We start from the raw sequence: 23,296 nt of genomic DNA on the forward strand, positions 1-23,296 counted from the left end.
AAGCAAAAAGATGGGTATAGCAGGCAAGTACTAATTTTAAAATGCTTTTATAGCTATATTGCAGTCATATTAATTTCAAGGTAATGAAGAATTATTACAGATAGAGAAGGTCATGTCAAAATGATAAAAGGTTCTAATTTCCAATAATATAATAGTTTAAAATTTATGTATACTTACATACCTAATAAAAGTCTCAAAACATCTAAAACAAGGTGATAGAATCACAAGGATACACTGAATATTGGAGTATAAAATGGTTTATTAATTTTGCAGAGCTATTTATTCATTTGTAGAAAAGTTGAAGAGTCAGTCCCACTTCTAGGTACACATCCCTTAGAGAGTTGCTTTCACCTATATTCAAGTGTACAAGATTTTTCAGGGCAACATTATTTATAAGAGTGTACAACTGGGAATAACATAGCTATCCATCATTGGAGAATGTATATACATAAATTGTGGTATACCTGTATTTAATTTGTAATATGGCACAACATTGAAAATTAGTAAATATGAGCTACATGTGTTCACAAAAATGAAAGTGAGGCCTAGAAACCTGTGAGGATAATGTTGAACAAGGATAAAGTACATCTCAACAGAACACGCACAAAAAGTGGATACAGTATGATAGTATTTACATACTTTAAAATGGCAAAATAATATTCTATCTTAAGGTTCCATCCATACATAGGTAGTAACAATATAGAGAAAGGCAAGGGAATGGTACTTAACATATCTGAGGAAGCTGTCATCCCTGAGGAGATGGGACAGTGCTGCAGGTGGTGGGGGAGGAGGCAATTGAGAGCAGCACCTGTATTGAGAAGGTTGGATTTCTTAGGCTAGTTGGTGGGCACATGTATGTCTGTCAGGTTATTTACATACTGTTTTTTATGGGTCTGCAAAAAAAGTTATAGATTTTTGATACTAGGGAGAAAATATAAATACAACTTGTTAACAAGAAACATGCATACACTACCTCAATTCAAAAATGTTTTTGTTTTCTTTTTGAGAGGGAGTTGTGCTCTTGTCACCCAGGCTGGAGTGCAATGGAGCAATCTCAGCTCACTGCAACCTCCACCTCCTGGTTTCAAGTGATTCTCCTGCCTCAGCCTCCCAAGTACTTGGGATTACAGGTGCCCATCGCAACGCCCAGCTAATTTTTGTATTTTTAGTAGAGACGGGATTTCACCATGTTGGCCAGGCTGGTCTCAAACTGCTGACCTCAGATAATTAATCTGCCTCGGCCTCCCAAAGTGCTAGAATTACGGGCATGAGCCACCATGCCCAGCCCAAGAACATTTATAGCAATATTTTTGAAGACATATTTGATTTAAAAAATCTCACTGCAAGTTTACCTATATCTGAACGAAACTTTTTAATGATGCACTAAGTAGTAACTTGCAAGCTGTTGGAATGGAATAATATTAATTTATTTATTTCACAATTAATCCAGGCTAAAAAGATGGTGATATGACTAAGTTCCTGGTATCAAAGATGGCTAAGGAATTATAAATTATTTTTCTCTTCATTTTGAGATACTTCTTTGCCTTGAGTTTTCTTAATTGTTTTTATAATAAAAAATGCCTCATTTAAGAAATGTAATTTAGATTTTATAAAAGAATATCCTCCTGGAAAAATATGAGGTAATAGAAATGAAAATACATAAATCAGCCAGGCGCGGTAGCTCAAACCTGTAATCCTAGCACTTTGGGAGGCCAAAGCAGATGGATCATTTGAGGTCAGGAGTTGAGACCAGCCTGGTCAACATGGTGAAACCCTATCTCTACTAAAAATACAACAATAACAACAAAAATAGCTGAATATGGCAGCAGCTACTCATGAGTAGTCCCAGCTACCCAGCTACTCATGAGTAGTCCCAGCCACTCATGAGGCTGAGGCAAGAGAATCGCTTGAACCAGGGAGGCAGAGGTTGCAGTGAGCCAAGATCATGCCACTGCACTCCAACCTGGGTGACAGAGGGAGACTCCCATCTCAACAACAAAAAGAAAACACATAAATCACAATTGATTTATTTTTAAACTTATCTCCCAAAATCTGTAGAAAATTTAGTTCTAAAGTTTTTATTTCTAGGAATTCCTCTTAGACAGTACACAATTTGTACCCTCTAGATCAAGGGTTCTCAAACTTTCTTCATTCATGATGCCATGAGTATGTCCGTAGATTTTTATGGTACCCATAAATCAAAAGAAACAACCTAGAAGTGTAAGCAGTTACATCACAGCAACCATCCAGTGTCCACCATTGCAAAGACAGGACATCATTGGAAGAAATGTAGCACAGTCCAGTGTTGAAACTGAACTGCCTTGAGCTAGTCATTTTCAGTGTCCAACAGATGTGGGTTATTCCTGTTTCCCCTGAAAATGTAAAATTGCTCATAGTACCTGTATTAGTTTGTTCTCACACCACTATGAAGAAATACCTGAGACTGGGTAATTTATACAGGAAAGAGGTTTAATTGATACTACAGTTCTGCATGGCTGGGGAGGGCTCAGGAAACTTACAGTCATGGTGGAAGCTCACTCATCCCTCTTCACATGGCGGCAGGAGAGAGAAGCATGGAGCAAAGTGGGAAAAGCCCCTTATAAAACCATCAGATCTTGTGAGAATTCACTCCCTATCGTGAGAACAGCATGGGGGTAACCACCCGCATGATTCAATTACCTCCCATCAGGTCTTTCCCATGACATATGGGGATTATGGGAACTACAATTCAAGATGAAATTTGGGTGGGGACACAGCCAAACCATATCAGCATACCTGTGAATTTGCTGCAGTATCCCGTAGATCCTGTAACAGTCACCTGAATATGGAGGGCTCTGCATTCATTCATTCACTGGCAATTTTGGTGGTCTCTTTTTGTTGACTGCAGGAGAAGCCGTACAAGTGCTCAGAGTGCAGCAAGGCCTTCAGCCAGAAGCGAGGCCTGGATGAGCACAAGAGGACGCACACTGGAGAAAAGCCTTTTCAGTGTGATGTGAGTTTGGATTTTTTTTCCACCATAGTGTGTGTATATGTGTGTGGGTGTGGGTGTGTGTGTTGCATTGCTGGTATGTACCTATGTCTGTTAATGTCTTGTGCTATTTATAGCTTTTTCTTGCATAATACATGTAACTGCATTGTAATCATTTTATTCATCCGGTTTGTTGGCAGCAAATAAATTCTGATTTTCTTTTAGACATGATTGTACCCTGTTTTAATACCATTGTGTTGTTCTTCCAAGGTGTAAATGCATGATGATTTGAGGCAGCTTTCATGTATCTGGCCAAATCTTTACTGATTAATGACAGTTAAACCGGAGATTCGACTGGTCATACATATTATTTACTTGGGTAAAGCCAAACATGTACAAAATTCCAAAATGCATATAAACTCCTTTGTGTTAAATAATGCTGTTACTAAGTGTTGTCTAAGTTTTCTGCTTATGACATTTGAATTAAAATTGAATTATTTGACATAGCATACATTATTTCTGAAATGAAAAAAACACTACTGTTGACAGTAAAATTAATCTGAATATTGATCAATTTAGGGGGAAAAAAACACTGTTCTTTTGTGTGGGATTGGCAGTTGACAAAGAATCGACACATGTTAGGGAATCAATGCAAGAAAAAACATTAAAACTGTACAGTGTGATATGGCACAGTGCAGAATTCTGCTTAAATGTTGAGGGAAATTCCAGAACTTAGATCCATCATCATGTCCCAATGGATACAGCATAGGGTAAGCAGTCCATATGAAAGGAAACTCACAAACACAAGATATTTTCCTTGTCCTTTCATGAAACTTCAGTGGTAAGGTTAAGGCAACAATGTACTCCCAGTGGGCATACTCATAAAAATACTTTTATTAACAGTGCACTTCTTTTGAGGAAAGAAACAGCTGTAGAGAAAAAAAAGCGCACACATATAAAGCTCTACTGAACAGAACTACAGCCCTAGTTCAGTGATTTCAATTAGTTTAAGTCATTGCTGCTTTTATTGGAAGCATTTTCATAAAGGTAAACCCTATTTAGATGGTTTAATTGTACTGCTGCACAAATAACTGATACAGCCGAGAAATTAAATACTAACTGCATCTTTCTACCATCACATTCGACCCATCTTTTAATCTATGCTGAATGCTTTTGTTGAATATTCCCTTAGGTGAATTGAAACGTCATGTTATGTTTTTTTAAAACTATGATGTTACAAGTTGACTTTTTTCTATTTGTTTCTGTCCCATTTATTTCTATGATGTGTTTAAAACTCTGAAATCTTCATTTGCAGCCCATACTGATCTGTTGAGTAGAGATCCATGTTTCTAAGTGCCTCCTAAACATTTCTGAAATGCAGACTGCTCAGTAGAGAATTGTCTGCCTTTGCTGCAAAATTTTGTCCTCTTAACTTACTCGCTGGGAATAGAAGTCACCCTTTCTCACCCCACTCCAGTCTCTCTCCCTCTTAAAGAGCTCTCAGATTCATTAATTTCTCTTAGTTTTCATTTCTACTTGTAACACATAGCTCAGACCTTCACTGTTTCATCTACATCCAGTCTCCGGTGTGTGTGTTCTCCACACTGTCACCCTACCAAGGTGATGCATTTTTTTAATTGAGGTGAAATTCACATGATATAAAATTAACCATTCTAATGTGAACAGTTCAGTGACATTTAGTATATTGACTGTGTTGTACAAGCACCACCTCTCTAACCCCAAAATATTTTCATCACCCCAAAATAAAACTCCATACCCAATAAACATTTACACCTCACTTCCCTCATCCCTTAGCAGCTACCAATCTGCTTTCGTTTCTATAGACTTACCTATTCTAGATATTTCATATAAATGAAATATACAATATGTGACCTTTTGTGACCGGCTTCTTTCATTGAGCATAATGTTCTCAAGGTTTATCCACATTGTCTCATGTATCAGTAGGTCATTCCTTTTTATGGCTGGATGATGTTCCATTATATTTTTATATCACAATGTGTTTATCCATTCATCTGTTGATGGACACTTCTTTCTACCTTATGACTATTGTGAATAGTGCTGTGGTGAACATGGACATACAAGTATTTGAGTACCTGTTTTCAATTATTTGGGGTATATACCTAGGATTGAATTGCTGAGGTATTTGGTAATTCTGTTTAACTTTTTTGGGAACTGACATACTGTTTTCCTCAGGAGCAACACCATTTTATATTTCCATCAGCAATGCACAAGGATTCCAATTTCTCCCCATTCTTGCCAATACTTATTTTTTATTTAATTACCCGTATTGGTGGGTGTGACGTATCTGACCATGGTTTTGATTTACATTCCCCAAAGAACTAATGGTGGTGAGCATCTTTCCATATGCTTCCTGACCATTTCTATATCTTCTCTGGAGAAATGTTTCTTCAAGTCCTTTGCCCATTTTAAAATAGTATTGTCTTTTTGTTGTTGAGTTTTAAGAGGTTTTAAAGTTTGGATATTAGGCTCTTATCAGATATATGATATGCAAATATTTTTTTCATTCTGTAGGTTTTCTTTTCACTTTGTTGAAAATATCCTGAGATGCATAAGGCCTTTTAATGTTGATGAAGTGCCTGTTATGCATTTTTTTCTCTATTTGATCATGCTTTTGGTGTTATATCTAAGAATTCATTGCCAAATCCAAGTTTGTGGGATTTTTCTTTCTGTTTTTCTTTGGGTTTTTTTTTTTTTTTTTTTTTTTTTTTTTTTTTTTTTTTTTTTTTTGAGACGGAGTCTCGCTCTGTCACCCAGGCTGGAGTGCAGTGGCCGGATCTCAGCTCACTGCAAGCTCCGCCTCCCGGGTTTACGCCATTCTCCGGCCTCAGCCTCCCGAGTAGCTGGGACTACAGGCGCCCGCCACCTCGCCCGGCTAGTTTTTTGTATTTCTTAATAGAGACGGGGTTTCACCGTGTTAGCCAGGATGGTCTCGATCTCCTGACCTCGCGATCCGCCCGTCTCGGCCTCCCAAAGTGCTGGGATTACAGGCTTGAGCCACCGCGCCCGGCCTGTTTTTCTTTGTTGTTTGTTTGTTTGTTTTTCTCTAAGAGTCTTATAGTTTTAGCTCTTATATGTGGCATAAGGAAAGGGTCTATTCTTTGCATTCTTTTTCAGTCTTTCACTATTGAATATGGTGGGTTTTTCATAAATGCCCTTTATTTTGTTGAGAAATTTCCCTTTTCTCCTAGCTTCCTGAGGTTTTTTTTTTTTTAAATCAAGAGAGGATGTTGGAGTTTGTCAGATGCCTTTTCTACATCAATTGAGATGACTATGTTTTTTCCCCTTTGTTCTGTTAGTATAATTTGTTACTTTGATTTTCTTATTTGAACCACTGTTGGAGTCCTGAGATAAATCCCCATTGGTCATGGTTTAGAACCCTTTTAATACGCTCTGAGATTCAATTAGTATTTTGCTTGTTTGTTTGTTTTAGGATTTTTGCATCTAGATTTATAAGAGATTTTGGTCTGCACTTTTCTTTTTTCATAACATCTTTGTCTGACTTTGGTGTTAAGGTAATGCTAGCCTTACACAATGAGTTAGGGAATGTTTCCTCCTCTTCTGTCTTTTTGAAAGACTTACAGAATTGGTGTTAATTCTTCTTTAAATGTTTGGTAGAATTTATCAGTGAAGCCACCTGATCCTGGACTTTTCCTTGTTGGTATGTTTTTTATTTGATTCAAACTCTTTATTGGTCTTTTTAATTTTTCTATTTTTTCATGAGTCAGTTTTGGTAATTGCTGTGTGTTTCTAGAAATTTGTTCATTTCATCATGGTTACCCAGTTTGTTGGCAAATTGAGTAACCATGATAAAATGGATATATATATATATATATATATATATATATATATATATATATGAAATCATTTTTTTACAATTTTACTCAAATGACACGTCACTCATTCATACTACTTTAACCTCTTAGGCACAGTCATTCCAGGCTGTGCAAATAGCCCAGCATGCCTATAGCGATAACTTTGAAATCTTTCTTTCTCCTGCCCAAGTCTCTCTTTTGAACCCTAGGCAGATATTTTCAACTGCCTATAGGACATCTCTCTTGTATTTCAAACTGAAATCATGATCTCCCAGCTTTCTTAATCTGTCAACATGATCCTTTCCATTTCCCATATCTCTGAGTACTGTACCATCCCCAAATAACCCAAATCACATATCTGAGCCTCATGTTGGACACCTCTTTTTCCCTAAGCCATGAATGATAGCCACTATTCTAGTTAAGGTCCTGTTACGGGAAAGGCACAGAGATCCACGGTTTGCATATATTCTCTCTGATCTCCACTAAAACTCAGGAATATATAGGTGTTATTTGCATGTATATGAAGCAGCCGAGGTTCACTGAGGTTGAGTGACTTGCCTACAGTTCACAGCAAGTCAAGATTCTAGAGTTCAAGGTTGCAGTGAGCCAAGATCGTGCCGATACACTTCAGCTTGGGCAAGGGAACAAGACTCTGTCTCAAAAAAGAAAAAAAAAAAGATTCTAGGGTCAAAACCCGGTCTTTCTAAGCAGTTTACCATGCAGCTTTCACTCAGACCCTGTAATTCCTGCCTTTGCTTCTATCTGTTTTTCAAACATACCACCATCTCTAAATTCTCATTGTCACCTTCATTTCTCTAATTCTCTCACACCCTCTCACATCCAATCCAATAGCATAACCAATTGGTTCTACATTAAAATAAGTTCAGGGTCTGAATAATTCTCATAACTCCATAGCTTTATCTCAGTCTCCTGGAATATTGCAATATCTTTTTACATGCTCTCTCTTTCTGTCTTTGCTCCCAACAGTCTCTCCTAAACTTGCCATGTAGAGTAATCTTCGTAGAACCTGAGTCAGATTATATATTTGTAAAATGAATATAGTATTCATTTGCTCAAACCTTCCCATGACTGTGTATCTCATTTAGAGTGAAAACAAGTTTTATCATGGTCTGAAAGACCTCACGTGACCTGCAGCCCTCACTCTCCCACCCTGCTCTCTTTGACTTCATCAGCACCCTCCACCTCACTCTGGTCACATGGCGTCTTTACCCTTCTTTGGACACATCGAACCTACCCTGCATCTACATCTTGGCCTTTGCATCTGCTGTTGCTTCTGCCTAGAACACCTTTCTCCAGGTTTCTTCATGGCCTGCTCATGTGCTTCTTTCAGATCTCTGCTCAAATTACTTTCTCTCTTATCTCCATTACTTCCTTAGCTCTCATTCTATATTATTTGTCATCATGGCACTTATATCTACCAAAAATTTGTTTGTTTAATAAACTTATTTATCATTTATTGTAAGCTCCATGACAACAAGGTTTTGTCTTTATTATTTATTGTTGGATCCTCAAGCCTAGAACAGTGCCTGGCATGTGGGAAGCATTCAATATTTTGAATGGATAAATAAGTGAATTAATAACTCCTGCTTTTGTTCATGTTGAAATCATTTCTGGCCTGGAGTGGAACAATAGTACTGGCCTCCCTGGATCCAGTTTCATACTCTCTTGCTTGCTAACTGAATTATACTTTAGTTTCAGTCTCTATTTAGAATCCTTTAGTGAATTCCCACCACTTACAAAATATACTTCCACTTTCTTGTTATGATTACCATGATTTCCAGGATTTGTTTCCAGCTTTCAACTCTAATTTATTTTCAATTTATTTCTCTAGTGACATCTAATCTTTAGCTTTTGTGAATTCTTTTCACTTCCCCAACTGAGCCATGTTCTTCGCACTCACAGTACCTGTGCCTATCTTCTCCCCTCTCCCTGTCATATGATCCCCGCCCCCTTAGGACATGATAAACCCCCATGCATCTTTCCAGATCAGGCCTTCTGCCACTTTTTCCTTAAAGCCTGCCCTCTTCTCTCCAAGCCATGGACTGCACTCTTCTATTCCTCTCTTTGTACTATGCTCGTGACTTTACAAATGTTTCTACTTATAATGTGGACTCCACAAAGGCTAGACAGTGTGTTCTTTGTCATTTTCTTCCCAGAAGAAGTGGTAGGCACATTGTATGTGATAAGTATGTGTTAACTGAAGATATTTGTATAGAATTTCCCAAGGTGCTTTCTGTTAAACATCTTATTTCACTCTATTTTAAAACAAAATCAGTTTACCTCCAGTCTAGAGTAAGAATAAATATTTTGCTAATACACTTCTAAGTTGGAGTAGGATGAAAGTTTGGGTAAGAATCACAGGTGGAAAGAAAAGGAAGCATCCGTATTATACTATTTGAACTCGTTTTTGCTCTCCCCTGTTTGTAAAATGAATGTTCTTGCATTTGGCTGATTTATACAGAGCATCATTTGGAGTCTTTTACTGACTGCATTCAAGTTCATGAAAACAGCTTTTAATGTCTGAGTAGTCAGTTTTACAACTGTGACATCAGGTACTCTCTCCTGATATTTAATCCTGTACTCTGGCTCTCATTCAGCAAGCTGTTGGATTGTTCCCATCTCATCTCCAGTGTGGAGCTTCTAGGACTTCCTTAATTCAGACCCATTATCAATGATTTCAGCATCTTGCTCAACTTCCTTTCCATTTTTTCCAGCTTGCCATTGCTCTCATTTTCCCATGGTAACTGTGTAAATGGACTTGCACTTTGTATCCCTCCCACCACAGTGGCAAGCTGAACTGTCTGAGAACCTTTCTTACATTCTCACAGTGGTTTTTTTTATATATTTGTTAATGGTGTCAGCCAGGCAAATGGAAAAAGTAGGTGAGTTCACGTATCTTTGTTTGAAATGAGATATTTTAGTAATAGTCGGCCTTTGGGAGGGAGGATAGACTCTGAACCCAGACTGTCTGGGTTTAAATTCTGGAAACACTGCCTAGTTCTTTGAACCTGGGAAACCTAGTTAACATTTTGTGTTTTCATTTTCTTCTGTAAAATGGGTTTAATGGTAACATTAGTATCTACTTAAACGTATGACTGTGAGGATTGAACAAGTTAATATTTAGAAATTGTTAAGAGTGGCTCCTGGCACATGGTGAAAGTTGTAAGATAGTTAAGCCTAGGCTCTGTGCTGGCCACTGGGATGAAATAGTGGAAGATGCCATGTCCCACCCTCATAGAACTCACATTCTTGTGGAGTATAACATTAAACAAATACATGACACCAGGCATGGTGACTCATGCCTGTAATCCCAGCACTTTGGGAGGCCTAGGCAGGAGGATCGCTTAAGCCCAGCAGTTCAAGACCCATCTGGGCAACACAGCAAGACTTCATGTTTACAAAAAACATAAATAAAAAATTAGCTCGGCATGGTGGCACACAATTGTAGTCTCAGCTACTCAGAAGTCTGAGGTGGGAGGATTGCTTGAGCCTAGGAAGTCAAGGCTGCAGTGAGCTATGATCAGACCACTGCACTCCAGCCTGGGTGACAGAGAGACACCGTGTCTCCAGAGAAAAACAAAAATGAAAAACCAAATACATGAATTAACATGTAATTACAATTCATGATAAAGACTGGGAAAGAGAAGGAAGAAAAAAGCCATGAGGCTATAAATGAATAGTTAGGGAAAAATTCTCTGTGAAAGCGACTCTAAGTAACCTAAAAGATGAGAAGAGTCATCCATGGGGAAAAGAGCATCTCAGGAGAGGAACAGCATGAATTGAGGCTGGGAATGGGCGTGGGGGAAAGAGACGGCTGGTGGAACTGGAGCACAGTGAAAGAAAGAGAGGGATGCAGGGTGAAGTAAAAAAGAGAATTGGAGGCTTTGCAGCCATGTTAAGAAAGGTATTGTGAATCTAATAAGAAGCCATTGAAGAATTTGGTATCAGTTTTTTATGTTGACATTGGGTTTGGAGAAGGGGTGAGAGAAATAGAACACAGGGGATAAATGTTAAATCGATCTTCTTTATGATTATGAATTTTAATATATACTTATAAAAACAATTTAGCATTTCTTTCCCTTGAAAGTACTCTCCATAGATACTGTCTTCAGTTTCTCCAGGATGATTCTGCAGTCTTTGGGGATCCTTATATTGCCCATAGAGATTCAATCAATCAGTCAATCAATCAGTGAATCTATCAACCATTATTTGTTTCTTTAATTCAAGAAATATTTATGTAGTGGCTACTCTTGCCCTCATGTTCCTTAGTTTAGCAAGGAGACAGACATAAAAAGATAACACAAATCATGAATGACACTTGTGGAAAGTGTTGTGAAGGAAAAGTAAAGGCTGCTATGAGAGCATTTAACAGAGACCATCAGCCGGCAGATGAGTCACGTGGGCTTCCTAAGGATGAGTAAGAGTAAGCTGAGTAAAGAGAAGTGAGAAAGTTCTGAGGCAGGAAGCCCAATGATATCTTCAAGAACCGGCAGGAGGCCTATTTGGTTTGGCGACAGCTCCGTGATTACCCTACAAGCAGCGAAAAACCATGGAATAATTTTAGGTAATATTGTGACATTTGTGTTTTCAAAAAATCATTTCAATTGTTATGTGGAGCATGGACTGGAGGGGAGGAGGAGGAATGCAGGGAGATTCAGATAGTATTTAGCAGTGGGTTACTTTTGGCCTGTATGAGCGTGTCCTGCACATTAGAGGGCATTACTTGCATGCTTGCTCCTATGCAAAATGCAAGTAATATTCCCCATTTGTGGAGACAGTGAGATACCCCCCACAATTCCAAACATTTCCTGCAGAGAGGGGAAGTTGTACCACCTCTATCTGAGGATGATTGAAGCTGACTGTTGCAATAATCTAGGCTTTAGTTTTCAGAGTGAGGAGATGTACATTGAAGCAGGCATACATGACATCCATTGGAATATGGGAAGAAAAAATTACCACTTTGATTCCCAGGTTTTTTTTCAACTTCTATTTGAGATTCAGAGAGTCCATCTGCAGGTTTGTTGTACATGGGTATATTGCATGATGCTGAAGTTTGAGGTGTGAATGATCCCATCAGCCAGGTACTGAGCATAGTACCCAGTAGTTTTTCTACCCTTGCCTCCTCCCCTCCTTCCTTGCTCTGCTAGTCCCCAGTCTCTGTTGTTAGTTACCACCTTTATGTCAATGTTTAGCTCCCACTTACAAGAGAGAATATGCAGTGTTTGGTTTTCTGTTCCTGCATTCATTCACTTAGGATAGTGGCCCCCAGCTGCATCCATGTTGCTACAAAGGACATGAGTTCATTCTTTTTTTATAGCTGCATAGTATTCCATGGTGTATATGCACCACATTTTCTTTATTCAGTCCACTGTTCATGGCACCTAGGTTGATTCCATGTCTCTGCTATTGTGAATAGTGCTGCAATGAACACGCAAGTGCGTATGTCTTCTTGGTAAAATGATTTGTTTTCTTTTGCATGTATACCCAGTAATGAATGGGATTACTAGGTTGAAGGGTAGTTCTGTTTTAAGTTCTTTTAGAAATGTCCAGACTGTTTTTCACAGTGGCTGAACTAATTCACATTCCCTTCAACAGTGTATAAGCATTCCCTTTTCTCTGCAGCCTCACCAGCATCTGTTGTTTTTTCTACTTCTTTGTTTTTTGTTTTGTTTTGTTTTGTTTTTGTTTTTTTGTTGTTGAAACAGAGTCTCACTCTGTCGCCCAGGCTGGAATGCAGTGTCACGATCTCAGCTCACTGCAACCTCTGCCTCCCGGGTTCAAGCAATTCTCCTGTCTCAGCCTCCTCAATAGTTGGGACTACAGGCACCCGCCACCACACCCAGTAATTTTTGCATTTTTAGTAGAGACAGGGTTTCTCCGTATTGGTCAGGCTGGTCTCAAACTCCTGACCTTAGGTGATCTGCCCTCCTTGGCCCCCCAAAGTACTGGGATTACAGGTGTGAGCCACTGTTCCCGGCTGACTTCTTAACAATAGCCATTCTGACTAGTGTGAGATGATATCTTATTGTGGTTTTGATTTGCATTTATCTGATGATCAGTGATGATGAGCATTTTTTCATGTTTGTGTCCACTTATATGTCTTCTTTTGAGAAGTGTTTGTGAATGTCTCTTGCAATAATATATAAATACAGTAGTGCATATATATGTTTTATTTAAAAATACAGATACTAGAGTTGCATTTTTTAATGGGGCTGTTTCTTGCTTATTCAACTGTTTAATTTCCTTACAGATTCTGGATGTTAGAACTGTTGGATACACAGTTTGTGAATATTTTTCTCTCATTCTGTCAGTTGTCTATTTTATTGATTGTTTTGCTATGCAGAAGCTCTTTAGTTTTACTAGGTTTCACTTGTGAATCTTTTGTTTTGTTGCAATTGCTTCTGAGAATTTAGTCATAAATTATTTCCCAAGACTTTTGTCCAGAATGGTGTTTCCTAGGTTTTCTTCTAGGATTTTTATAGTTTGAGCTCTTACATTTAAATCTTTAATTCATCTTTTTTTTTTTTTTTTTTTTTTTTGAGACAGAGTCTCGCTCTGTCGCCCAGGCTGGAGTGCAGTGGCCGGATCTCAGCTCACTGCAAGCTCCGCCTACCGGGTTCACGCCATTCTCCTGCCTCAGCCTCCCGAGTAGCTGGGACTACAGGCGCCCGCCACCTCGCCCGGCTAAGTTTTTGTATTTTTTAGTAGAGACGGGGTTTCACTGGGTTAGCCAGGATGGTCTCGATCTCCTGACCTCGTGATCCGCCCGTCTCGGCCTCCCAAAGTGCTGGGATTACAGGCTTGAGCCACCGCGCCCAGCAATTCATCTTAAAGTTAATTTTTGTATATGTTAAAAGGTAGGGATCCAGTGTCATTTGTCTGCATATGGTTTGCCAATATCCCAGTGCTTATTCAATAGGTGTTTATTGAATAGGGAGCCCTTTCCCTGTTTCTTATTTTTGTCAACCTTGTCAAAGATCAGATGGCTGTAGGTGTGTGACTTTATTTTTGACTTCTCTATTCTGTTGCATTGGTATATGTGTCTGATTCTGTACTAGTATCCTGCTCTTTTGGTTACTGTAGCCTTATAGTTTGAAATTGGGTAATGTGATACCTCCAGCTTTGTTCTTTTTGCTTAGGATTGCTTTGGCTATTAGGGCGTTTTTTTGTTTGTTTGTTTGTTTGTTTTTGTTTTTTTGTTTTTTTGGTTTGTATAAATTTTAGAATAATTTTTTCTAGTTCTGTGGAAAATGATATTGGTTGTTTGATATTTGGTAGTAACGGCATTGAATCTGTAGATTACTTTGAGCAGTATGGCCATTTTGATGATATTGATTCTTCCAATCTCTGAGTATGGAATATTTTCCCATTTGTCTGTATCATCTGTGATTTCTTTCAGCAGTGTTCTATAGTTCTACTTGTAAAGTAGAACACCTCCTTGGTTAGATGTATTCCTCAGTACTTTTTGTATGTGGCTATTTTAAAAACAGGAACACAATTAAACTTTATTATCATTAAACAGAAGATTTAACTTTGGCACCCTGGCTTGGGCACTGCTGGCTGGTCTCTTCTAAGGTTCAGTATCACGTGTGATCCAAGGGAAGAAGGTCAATTCCACGTTGGTGCTGGTTGGCTGACAGTCCCGAGGCACTTGTTTGCTTTCAGTGCACTCTTAGGATTGCAATTTGTGTCTCTTGGGTTAACAGAGATATGGATTATATTATCTGTTTTTAAATAAAGTAATGCTTACAAAATGAACAAGTGGCTAAAAGAAGCCTGTACAGAAATACAGAATGAAAATAATACTAATGATACAAACAGAAGGTAACGAAAAGAAAGCAGAGTTAATACTACTAGTAGCAATTTGAGATAAAATATAGTGACATCATCATATGTGATGAGAAATAAGCCAAAAATGGAAATTATTAAGGAGACATCTTGCCTTTACATTTGTTAAGGATGACTCCGGCCCTAAATATGCATCCCATCTTAAAATCTTGCCTAGTAAAAATATAAAGCCATAAATATTAAATTAGCATTAAAATATTTATTTTGTCTTTATCATCAAAATTTTGTCTGTCTTTAATATAATATATAAATACAGCAGTGCATATGTATGTTTTATTTAAAAATACAGATACTACACTTGCATGCTGAAACATTTTCTTAGTGAGAGAGAAGCACTGGTCTGAGTAATCAGTGTCTCTGACTAAGGTGGTGGCAGTGGACATGGAGACGATTAGATGCCTTCATGTCTTTGAGAAAGATGTGCAAAGAAGAGCTGGTGGAACTTTGTAATTGATTGGATCAGATGAGGAGAGTGAGACATTGGGTAAAGGTTGACTGCCACATTTGCAGTCAAACCAGATGGAGGGTCGGACCATTTTTTGAGACTTAGGTTTGAGAGACAAGAATTCTGAGTTCAGTTTTAGACATAGGAAGTTTGGAGTACCAGTGAACTATCCAAGTGGTCAGTTAAGTACTCCACTGTTGAGATCAGAAGGGGGACTGCACTAAAAATATTACTTGCTAGTGATCTACGTATATGTGGTAACAAAAGGTATGAATATGATTGAGATCACCAGAAGAGAAAATACCTAGTGAATGGAGAAGGCGGCCAAGGATTGGGCACTGAAATCCTGACTGACTTACTTAGGATGGAGGAAGGGCCTATTCCAGAAAACAAAAGGGAATAAAAGGCCAGATAATTAGAAGGAAAACAAGGAGAGTAGGTAATTATAGAAACTAAAGGAATGACAGGGAAAAGTGGTCATGTATATCAAATGATGCTAAGAATTCATGTTAAATGAGAGCTCAAAAGTGCCAGGATTTAGCAATGTAGAGATCATCCATAACATTTCAGAGAGCTGTTTGGAGAGTTAAGAAGTCCAAGGCAGAAGTCTGATGTGAGTGGACTTGCTGCTAAGTGAACATGGAACCATCACCCAACTAACTGCATTTTTTCATTCCAAAATCATACTTCCTGATTATAAAAATGTACTTTTTAATTAGAGATGAATGAGGAAATTTGGAGACAAAAGAAGACAAAAAAAATCCCCAATTTTCCAGCCGATGTCAGCTAATATTAATCTATTGACATTTCCTTCATATACTTATTAATACAGATACAGTTATAATTTTTATTTCAATATTGTAGACTAAGTTACATTGATCTTATTATTCTGCTTTCCTTTCTTTATGTTTCTTCTTGCCTTTAAGTATTTTTGAAATTACTATCTTGGCCGGACGTGATAGCTCACGTCTGTTTTCCCAGCAGTTTAGGAGACTGAGGCAAGAGGATCGCTTGAGCCCAGGAGTTTGAGATCAGCCTGAGCAACATGGTAAAATCTCATAGCTAAAAAAATACAAAAAAAAAAAAAAATTAGCTGGGCATGGTGGCATCTGCCTGTAGTCCCAGCTACTCCAGAGGCTAAGATGTGAGTCCAGAGAGGTCGAGGCTGCAGTGAGCCAAAATTGTGCCACTGCACTCCAGCCTGGGCAACAGAGCGACATCTTGACTCAAAAAAAAAAAAAATTAATATTTTTAACAGCTGAAAAATATTTCTGAGTCTGATTATATCAAAATGATTATGCTTATTAACTTTAATTGGCCAAGTAAGTTGTTTGTAATTTTTACTTTTATATATGAGTCTGTATGAGCATCCTGTATATAAATCTTTGACTAGGAGACATTCATACAAGTGATACTCCTGGTTCTTCAAAGGTTTGCTGTCTCTCTGTCTCTCCAAGATTCTTTTGAGGAAGTACTACTGAGTATCCATTACATTCTATCAGCCTCGTTTTATGTAGTTTCATGCACATTTTAATCCCTCTTTTAAAATAGTGTTTGTGTGTGTGTTATTATTTTGTAAACGTATTTCTTAAGTACAGTATGTGTGTGTTTGTAGTTTGCTTTTTACCCTAATTGAAATGTATCTTTTAATAAGGGTACTTAATACTTTTATATTGATTATTATAATTTACATACTTTACAGTCTGTCATCATATGTTATGCTGTTGCATGTTTCCTGGGTCTTTACCCTTTTCCTCTGATTTTTGCAACATGGGCTTGGCTTTATTTTACAGTTGCCTCAAAGGTATTGAGTTACAAACCTTATGCTTACAAGCTATTCCAAAAGAAAAATGTTATTTCCTGAGATGAACTGGCTGCATTGTATTTGTTTTGAGAAATTGTTTGTTTGCAAAGTCACTTGTATATTCCAGGGAACTGCCACTCTTTGGAACAGAGTGTTTTCTTTGTATTCCACTTGTGCTGGCCTTGCCTCCCTCTTGTTAACATTTGTCTATTCTTTCCAATCTGCTGAGGAAGATGAAAGAGAAAAAAAAAAATGTACACTGACATTTATTGAGTGTCTGCAGTATAGCCCTTATTTACACAGAGTATTTTATTTAATCTTAATAATCCAGCAAGGTAAGTACATTGTCATTTTACAGGTGAGGGAACTAAAGTTAAAAGGCATACTTGGTCCATTTAATTTCCTTAGTAAATAGTAGAGTCAGTATTCAAACTCGAGGTGGTTCTTCAACAAATACTTATTGAGTGCTTACTCTACAAAAATTGTTGTACCCTTTAGGGTACATAAGGGAATAAAATACAGGAAGATCCCTGCTCTCATGGAGCTGAGACTCTAGTGAGCAGAGGGAGACACTAAACAAGAGAGTAGGTAAATTACAGTGGGACAGAAAGTGATGGGTACTATGTAAAAAGTAAATTTGAACAGAGTAAAGGGAATCCAGAAAGGATAACAGGCTTCAGTTTTAAATTGGGAGGTCAGAGCAGGCTTCCTTAGAAAGTGATCAGACTCTAAAGCCTATTTTCTTTATACCGCACTATGCTGCTACTTCTGTGTCAAAATTCATTATTATTGGATTACCCTCTCCTTACCCAATTAAGGCCTTGAGCCTTTCTGGGTTTCTTATTGCTGTGAATGTAAATCTTCTTTCCTCCATAAAGAAAAAGGGCAAGGGTTTTTTGTTTTCTTTCGTTTTGTTTTACGTAAGATTTTCCCAAGCCTAACCTCATTTAAAACTCCAGCTTTCTTTACAGTATTTTTACAAGCCATTTCCTCTCTCATTATATTTTTCATGGTGTTTTCACGTTATTTAACATGTCTTATTTCACAACGGATATGGTTTTGAAGAGTTTCATGTCAGTGGAATTTTTGTGAATAATATCAAACTTTAAATTCCATCTTTTTTTGTAACTTGGATAATTGTGCCTTGCATTTTTTTGTGTTAATATTTTTAGTTATGGGGCTGTTTAATGCATGCTGAACCAGGTGGGAATGTGGCAGAGCTCATGTGAAATAAACTTGTTACCTTCCTTAGTTAAACAAAGTATATATAATAAGAAATAAAGAAAAGAAACAGTGAGTAATAAATTTCTGCTTATGATACTTAAAGCAGCATTAGCTTTTCATTTCACAAGTGGTACTAAACTGAAGGGATCACTGGTGAGAAATCTCTTATGCCATTTATGTTATAGAGAGAGATGCCATCTAGACCATAAAGCATTTTGCTTAAATAGTTTAATATGAAATGGCAAATACATTCCATTAGGATAAGAAAGGGATTGTTGCCAGGGGTTTCTCTGGAGAGGTTTAAATCCGGCAGCTGGGAAAAGGGAAGAGTGATTGGGGTACAAAGGACACCGACTAAATGCAGTAACTCTTATTAATTTTCTTTGCCCAATAGTGTGGGTGTTAAATTTTGTTTATTCCAAGAGTGCTTTTTGTTTTTATGCCTGTTACTGCATACTTGATAGTAGGAATTTGCAAAATGTGTATTGTATAAATGATAAATTGTTGTATCTTCAGGTTTTTCAGTATAATATGGTTGGTCTTTGGGTCTTTTCTAGGTTTGTGACTTGGCTTTTAGCCTGAAGAAAATGCTGATTCGACATAAGATGACTCATAATCCCAATCGTCCACTGGCAGAATGCCAGTTTTGCCATAAGAAGTTTACAAGGAATGACTACCTCAAAGTGCACATGGACAATATCCATGGTGTAGCTGACAGCTAATGGGGGCTGTAAAGGAATTAAACTATTCAGAAGGGCTCCTAATATGAATCACAGATTTTTCTCACCTGATCAGCATAACAGAAGTAGCCAAAAGTGACTTACTGGTCTCATAGTTCTTATTTGCCTACATTTAGAGTCTGTAGATGTGTATGCAACCAAAAAAAAGTCTTACTTTTACCAAGAAATGGTATAAATGGAAAAAAAAAAATACAACTCCATAGCCTTGCAAAATGCAACTTGTGCTCCGTCTTATAAAAATGGAGAAAGGAGTTATGGCCCTCTTTCTTGGCCATCCCTCTTTAATGAAGTTTATTAATATACTTCCCTAATAGGCCTTTTCATTTTATTGTTATTCTTTGTGTGTCTGTGTGTCTGTATGTGTCTGTGTGTGTGCACTCAGTTGCAAATACCAGTTGTTGCAGCTGGTTTTACCAATTTAAATAGAAATAAATCAAGATATCCAACTATTTCTTTGCAGATTAGGGTAAGAAAAAGTTATCAAAGACTCAAGTTTGATAGGAAAATAAATACTTGCTATTTTATAAGACAAAAAGAGTTGAGCTTAACTAATAGCTCTGTGCAACAAATGAGTTTAAAATAAAGAGATGTTTGATAACTAAAACATCTATTAAAATATTGCTCATTTTAGAGAATTCTTAGGAAACATTATTTACTCTCATCATTCAGATGCAAACATTCATGGCCTGGAATACTTTTATAAATTCTACACAAAAATGACCATCACATTTAAATATTTATCAGGCAACCCCTCTTGAATTTAGACCATTTAGCTTTAGACATTAGCAGTATACCAATATATATAATTAAAAATAGAAACCAAATAGATTCTCCGTATTTGCTGACAGAGTGGCAGAACAATAGTGGCATTTCCACATTAGTTATGATGAACACAGCCCTTTCCTCTCTCCTTCCATAAAAGTGCACAGAACGTGTTAGTGCAGATACAGTCCTCAGAGCATTAACATTCCATTTTGCAAAAGACGTTTTCCAGAATCTTGGCAGTAGGTAATTCTGAAACACTTTTGAATTACCTTCAATCATCCCATATAATTAGGAATCCAGAATACAAAGTACAAACCTGGCAATTGTTATGATTGAAATTGTCACTGATGCTTAAGGAAAATTGAAGCAAGAAGCATAATTTCTTCCTTTAGAAGGTTATATTTCAGCAAAATACTTGACAGCAACATACAATGAACAGCTTGTTTGGAAAGATGATATGATACAATGTAATAGTGATGTCAAAATGACCTAGAGGAATATCCAAAAACCAGAAAAACATTAAAATGAAGCGCAACTCATGAACCTCTCTAACTGAAGCCCAGTCAAAAGAAAGGAAGTGTAGTTTTAAGGAAGTTATTTGGTTCTAATGAGTTAAGGAGAAAGGTTCTCTGAGACACAGTTCTTTGACTTCAGGAATCTCATTTTAGAATTGTATTCATGCCCAATTCCAGTTTTAAAAAGAAACATAAAGATTCAATGTAGACATTTGAATGTTGTAAAATACTAAATTTGAAACTCAGAAGAGATAGCTTTTAAAAATATAAATCCTAAAATTATAATTTAGAAGATATTTAAGTATAGTTATATGTAGTATTTTGTATCTGAAATTATAGACTGTATTTTATAAAAATAAATTTTGGTCTTGTTTCTCACTATATCATTTGTTTCAACAATATATTTTTAGATCTAAAGTGTTTTCATTTTAACATGATAGTGTGTTTAATATCATTTGAATATAAAAAAAAGCTGTAAAATTTGGTAGTGTGTATTATTTAAACACATCCTGTATATTCCTTTGAATGCTGCTTTCTCTATATGGGATGCTTTATATCCCGATTATGTGATGAATGTAAAACTTGAAAGGAGTCCAAATACCAATTTTGTGTAATCTCAGCGAGTCACAGTTCACATGGCTGCTGGGGAAATTACCCTGAAAACTGTGGTGTCGCTATGCTGTGGAGTAAATGGACAGGGAAAAGGTGCTGGGCTTTATCCTGCTGAAGGTTTATAGACAAGGAAATCTTTAGAAAATGGTGTAGAAGGACCTGTGCCAGAGAGTGGTATACCACTGTCTCTTCAGAGGACTGAAACCAAAATAAGGCCTTAGAAGACTATTTGTATGCTGTAATTTTGTTGTAATTTTTATCCAAAAGACAAGTATTCATGGATAGTTTCAGATATATTAGCATTTGCTTGCTAAAACTTTTAAATTACTTAGTAATAACCAAAAAAAGAGACTAGGCATGACTGATCAATTGAAAGCGTAGATAATCATAGAGGAAAAGTCTTACAGACAAGCTGAAGTACAGGTACCTACTTTGAAATGTCTTTTGTTTCCTGCTGTGAAAGATTTTGTTTGGGGTATTTTCTTGCAAAAAGACCAGACTCTTGGGTGCCTATAAAGTCTAAGTAATTGAGACTTAGAAATTGGCTAAGTAAATTTAAGAGACGTTCAATAATGTAGGTGGGTTCAGATACCCTTTTATAATAACTGTCTTCTTCGTATATTAACACTCAAGATGTTTATGTATCTTTAATTTGTCTTTGTTTCACAATAACTGGCTTTTGTTTTCCTTTTCATGGTGTATTGTTGGCTATATAGAGGTATTTATTGGTTAATTATAATCAGCAGTTGCACCATAAAAGTATTCTTGGTGATACATTCTTGGGGTTACATAGTATAGTTAACATGTTGCTTTCAAGAAACATGAGTGTGTGTGTCTGTGTGTGTGTGTGTCTGAAGAGTATCACTTATATGCAGTGCATATACATGTAAGTGCATTACTTTGCTCAAATATCTTCTGACCTATTGCAGTCAACTCATGCATGAGTGTGAATATGTATTATAGAAGGTCTTACAGCCTTAGTTTCTGTTTTAGATTTTATGTGCTGCTTCTTTTCTCAAACAAAAGTCTGAAAGGAAAGAGGATAGGTACTAGAAATATTCATTTTTTTCCTTCACAAATCTAAATGTTGCTTATGAAAACTCATCTTAATGAATATATGGAGGTGGGTAGGTAGGAGGAAATGTGCCTCTTTAAAACCCTAAAATTTTACCATTGATATTGACATTTGTTTGCGTGTATATAAATGGAGCATGTGTAAATATAAAATTCCAATAGCATTTTTATTTTATTATAAATCTATAATAAATCTATGTAAGTCACTACCAGACTTGGTGTTAGCATTTTATTTTACTATAGAACTATAGTAAAATTCTATGGTAAAATCCAAATGAATGCTTTAAAGTTGTTTTTGATGAATGAAAGAACTGTAATTGCCATTACCTCCAGACCTCATGCTTTTATACTTTATACATCCAAGTGTTTTCAATCTGCAAAGTACCTCTGAAGTTGAGCCAAGTTGGTCTCAGGGCTATAAGAGACAGCATTTTCCTTGCCTCTCTTCTCATTCCTGGTTATTCAGAGAACAATGTGAAAAGGAACATCACTAAGAATGAATGAAACCTGATAACTAAGAATGAGTGAAACCTGATATAGTAGCATCTTACGTAAAAATAACTTGATGTTCACAAATATAATTTATGGTTAATAAAAGTTATGGCAAATGTTTCAGGTATTCCTTTTTTTAAAAGTTATGTTTATCATTTTGATGTTGCCCCAATCTTGTGAGATTTTCTTGATACAAAAAATAATCATTTGAATAATGGATTTAGAAATTATGCATTCATTTAACTTTTATTTTTCAGAATCAGCTGAGGCACTAGTTCTTTGGAGCTGACTCATAGCCTTAGCTAGCTTGGGCCTAAAACTGTATTATCACCCTACACATTGTTAATTTGTTGTATGGCAGAATAAAAAATTAACTCTGAAACCTTCATTGTGGGCATGTTAAAATATTCTAGATATTCTAGGCCCAGGAAATAGTCTGGAATGTAATAGCTATCTTATATACTAAAATAATGCTGCTGATCCAGTGTCCAAATTCCTTTTCTTCCTTTGAAAAAAATTCTTAACACAATACTGAAACAAACGTTCATATTTAGTTAGAAAATATATAATATTTAGTTTCCTGAAATTAAAAAATATATTTAGTTACCTAAATATTTGATTAGCATGTTTAGTTTCCTAATCGTGCAAACTTTTAGCCAATTAGAATAAGGTCTTAGTCCTTGAACCCATGCCACCTTTGCATATTACATGGTAGGAGGAAACTAAGATGTTCAATTATGTCAATAATGCATATGTTTACAATTAAGAAAGGATATAAGACCACTTAAGCTTGATCATCTAAATCAATGCAAAACAGTTCAAACAAAATATCACTGCTCCTGACGAGAAACTGTAGACCTACTAGGAATTAGGTACACTTAAAAAATTCAAAAAATATCAGTTTGTCTCTTTAAAATAGTATAAAAATGAAAAG

General features: G+C 36.7%; 1 protein-coding gene across 25 annotated transcripts in view; it reads left to right on the top strand.

Moving 5' to 3' along the window:
- LOC105486162 (PR/SET domain 5) overlaps positions 1-23,296 on the top strand; it is a 344,263-nt gene that overhangs the window by 203,088 nt on the left and 117,879 nt on the right. For 18 of the 25 annotated variants that reach the window (XR_011621027.1, XR_011621024.1, XR_011621028.1 and 15 more), the window contains one exon: positions 2,888-2,992. Coding sequence is in view for 7 of the 25 variants with exons in the window: in XM_071093093.1 (XP_070949194.1) it covers positions 2,888-2,949 (62 nt within the window). In the remaining 18 variants the exon portion in view is untranslated. Of the gene's footprint in view, positions 1-2,887; positions 2,993-16,120; positions 16,185-18,721; positions 22,483-23,296 lie in introns of those variants that run through there. The other 7 variants (XM_011748886.3, XM_011748892.3, XM_011748884.3 and 4 more) reach the window with 4 other exon arrangements.

Source organism: Macaca nemestrina, chromosome 3 (genome assembly GCF_043159975.1).
Source record: "Macaca nemestrina isolate mMacNem1 chromosome 3, mMacNem.hap1, whole genome shotgun sequence".
In the NCBI taxonomy this organism is placed as follows: domain Eukaryota; kingdom Metazoa; phylum Chordata; class Mammalia; order Primates; family Cercopithecidae; genus Macaca; species Macaca nemestrina.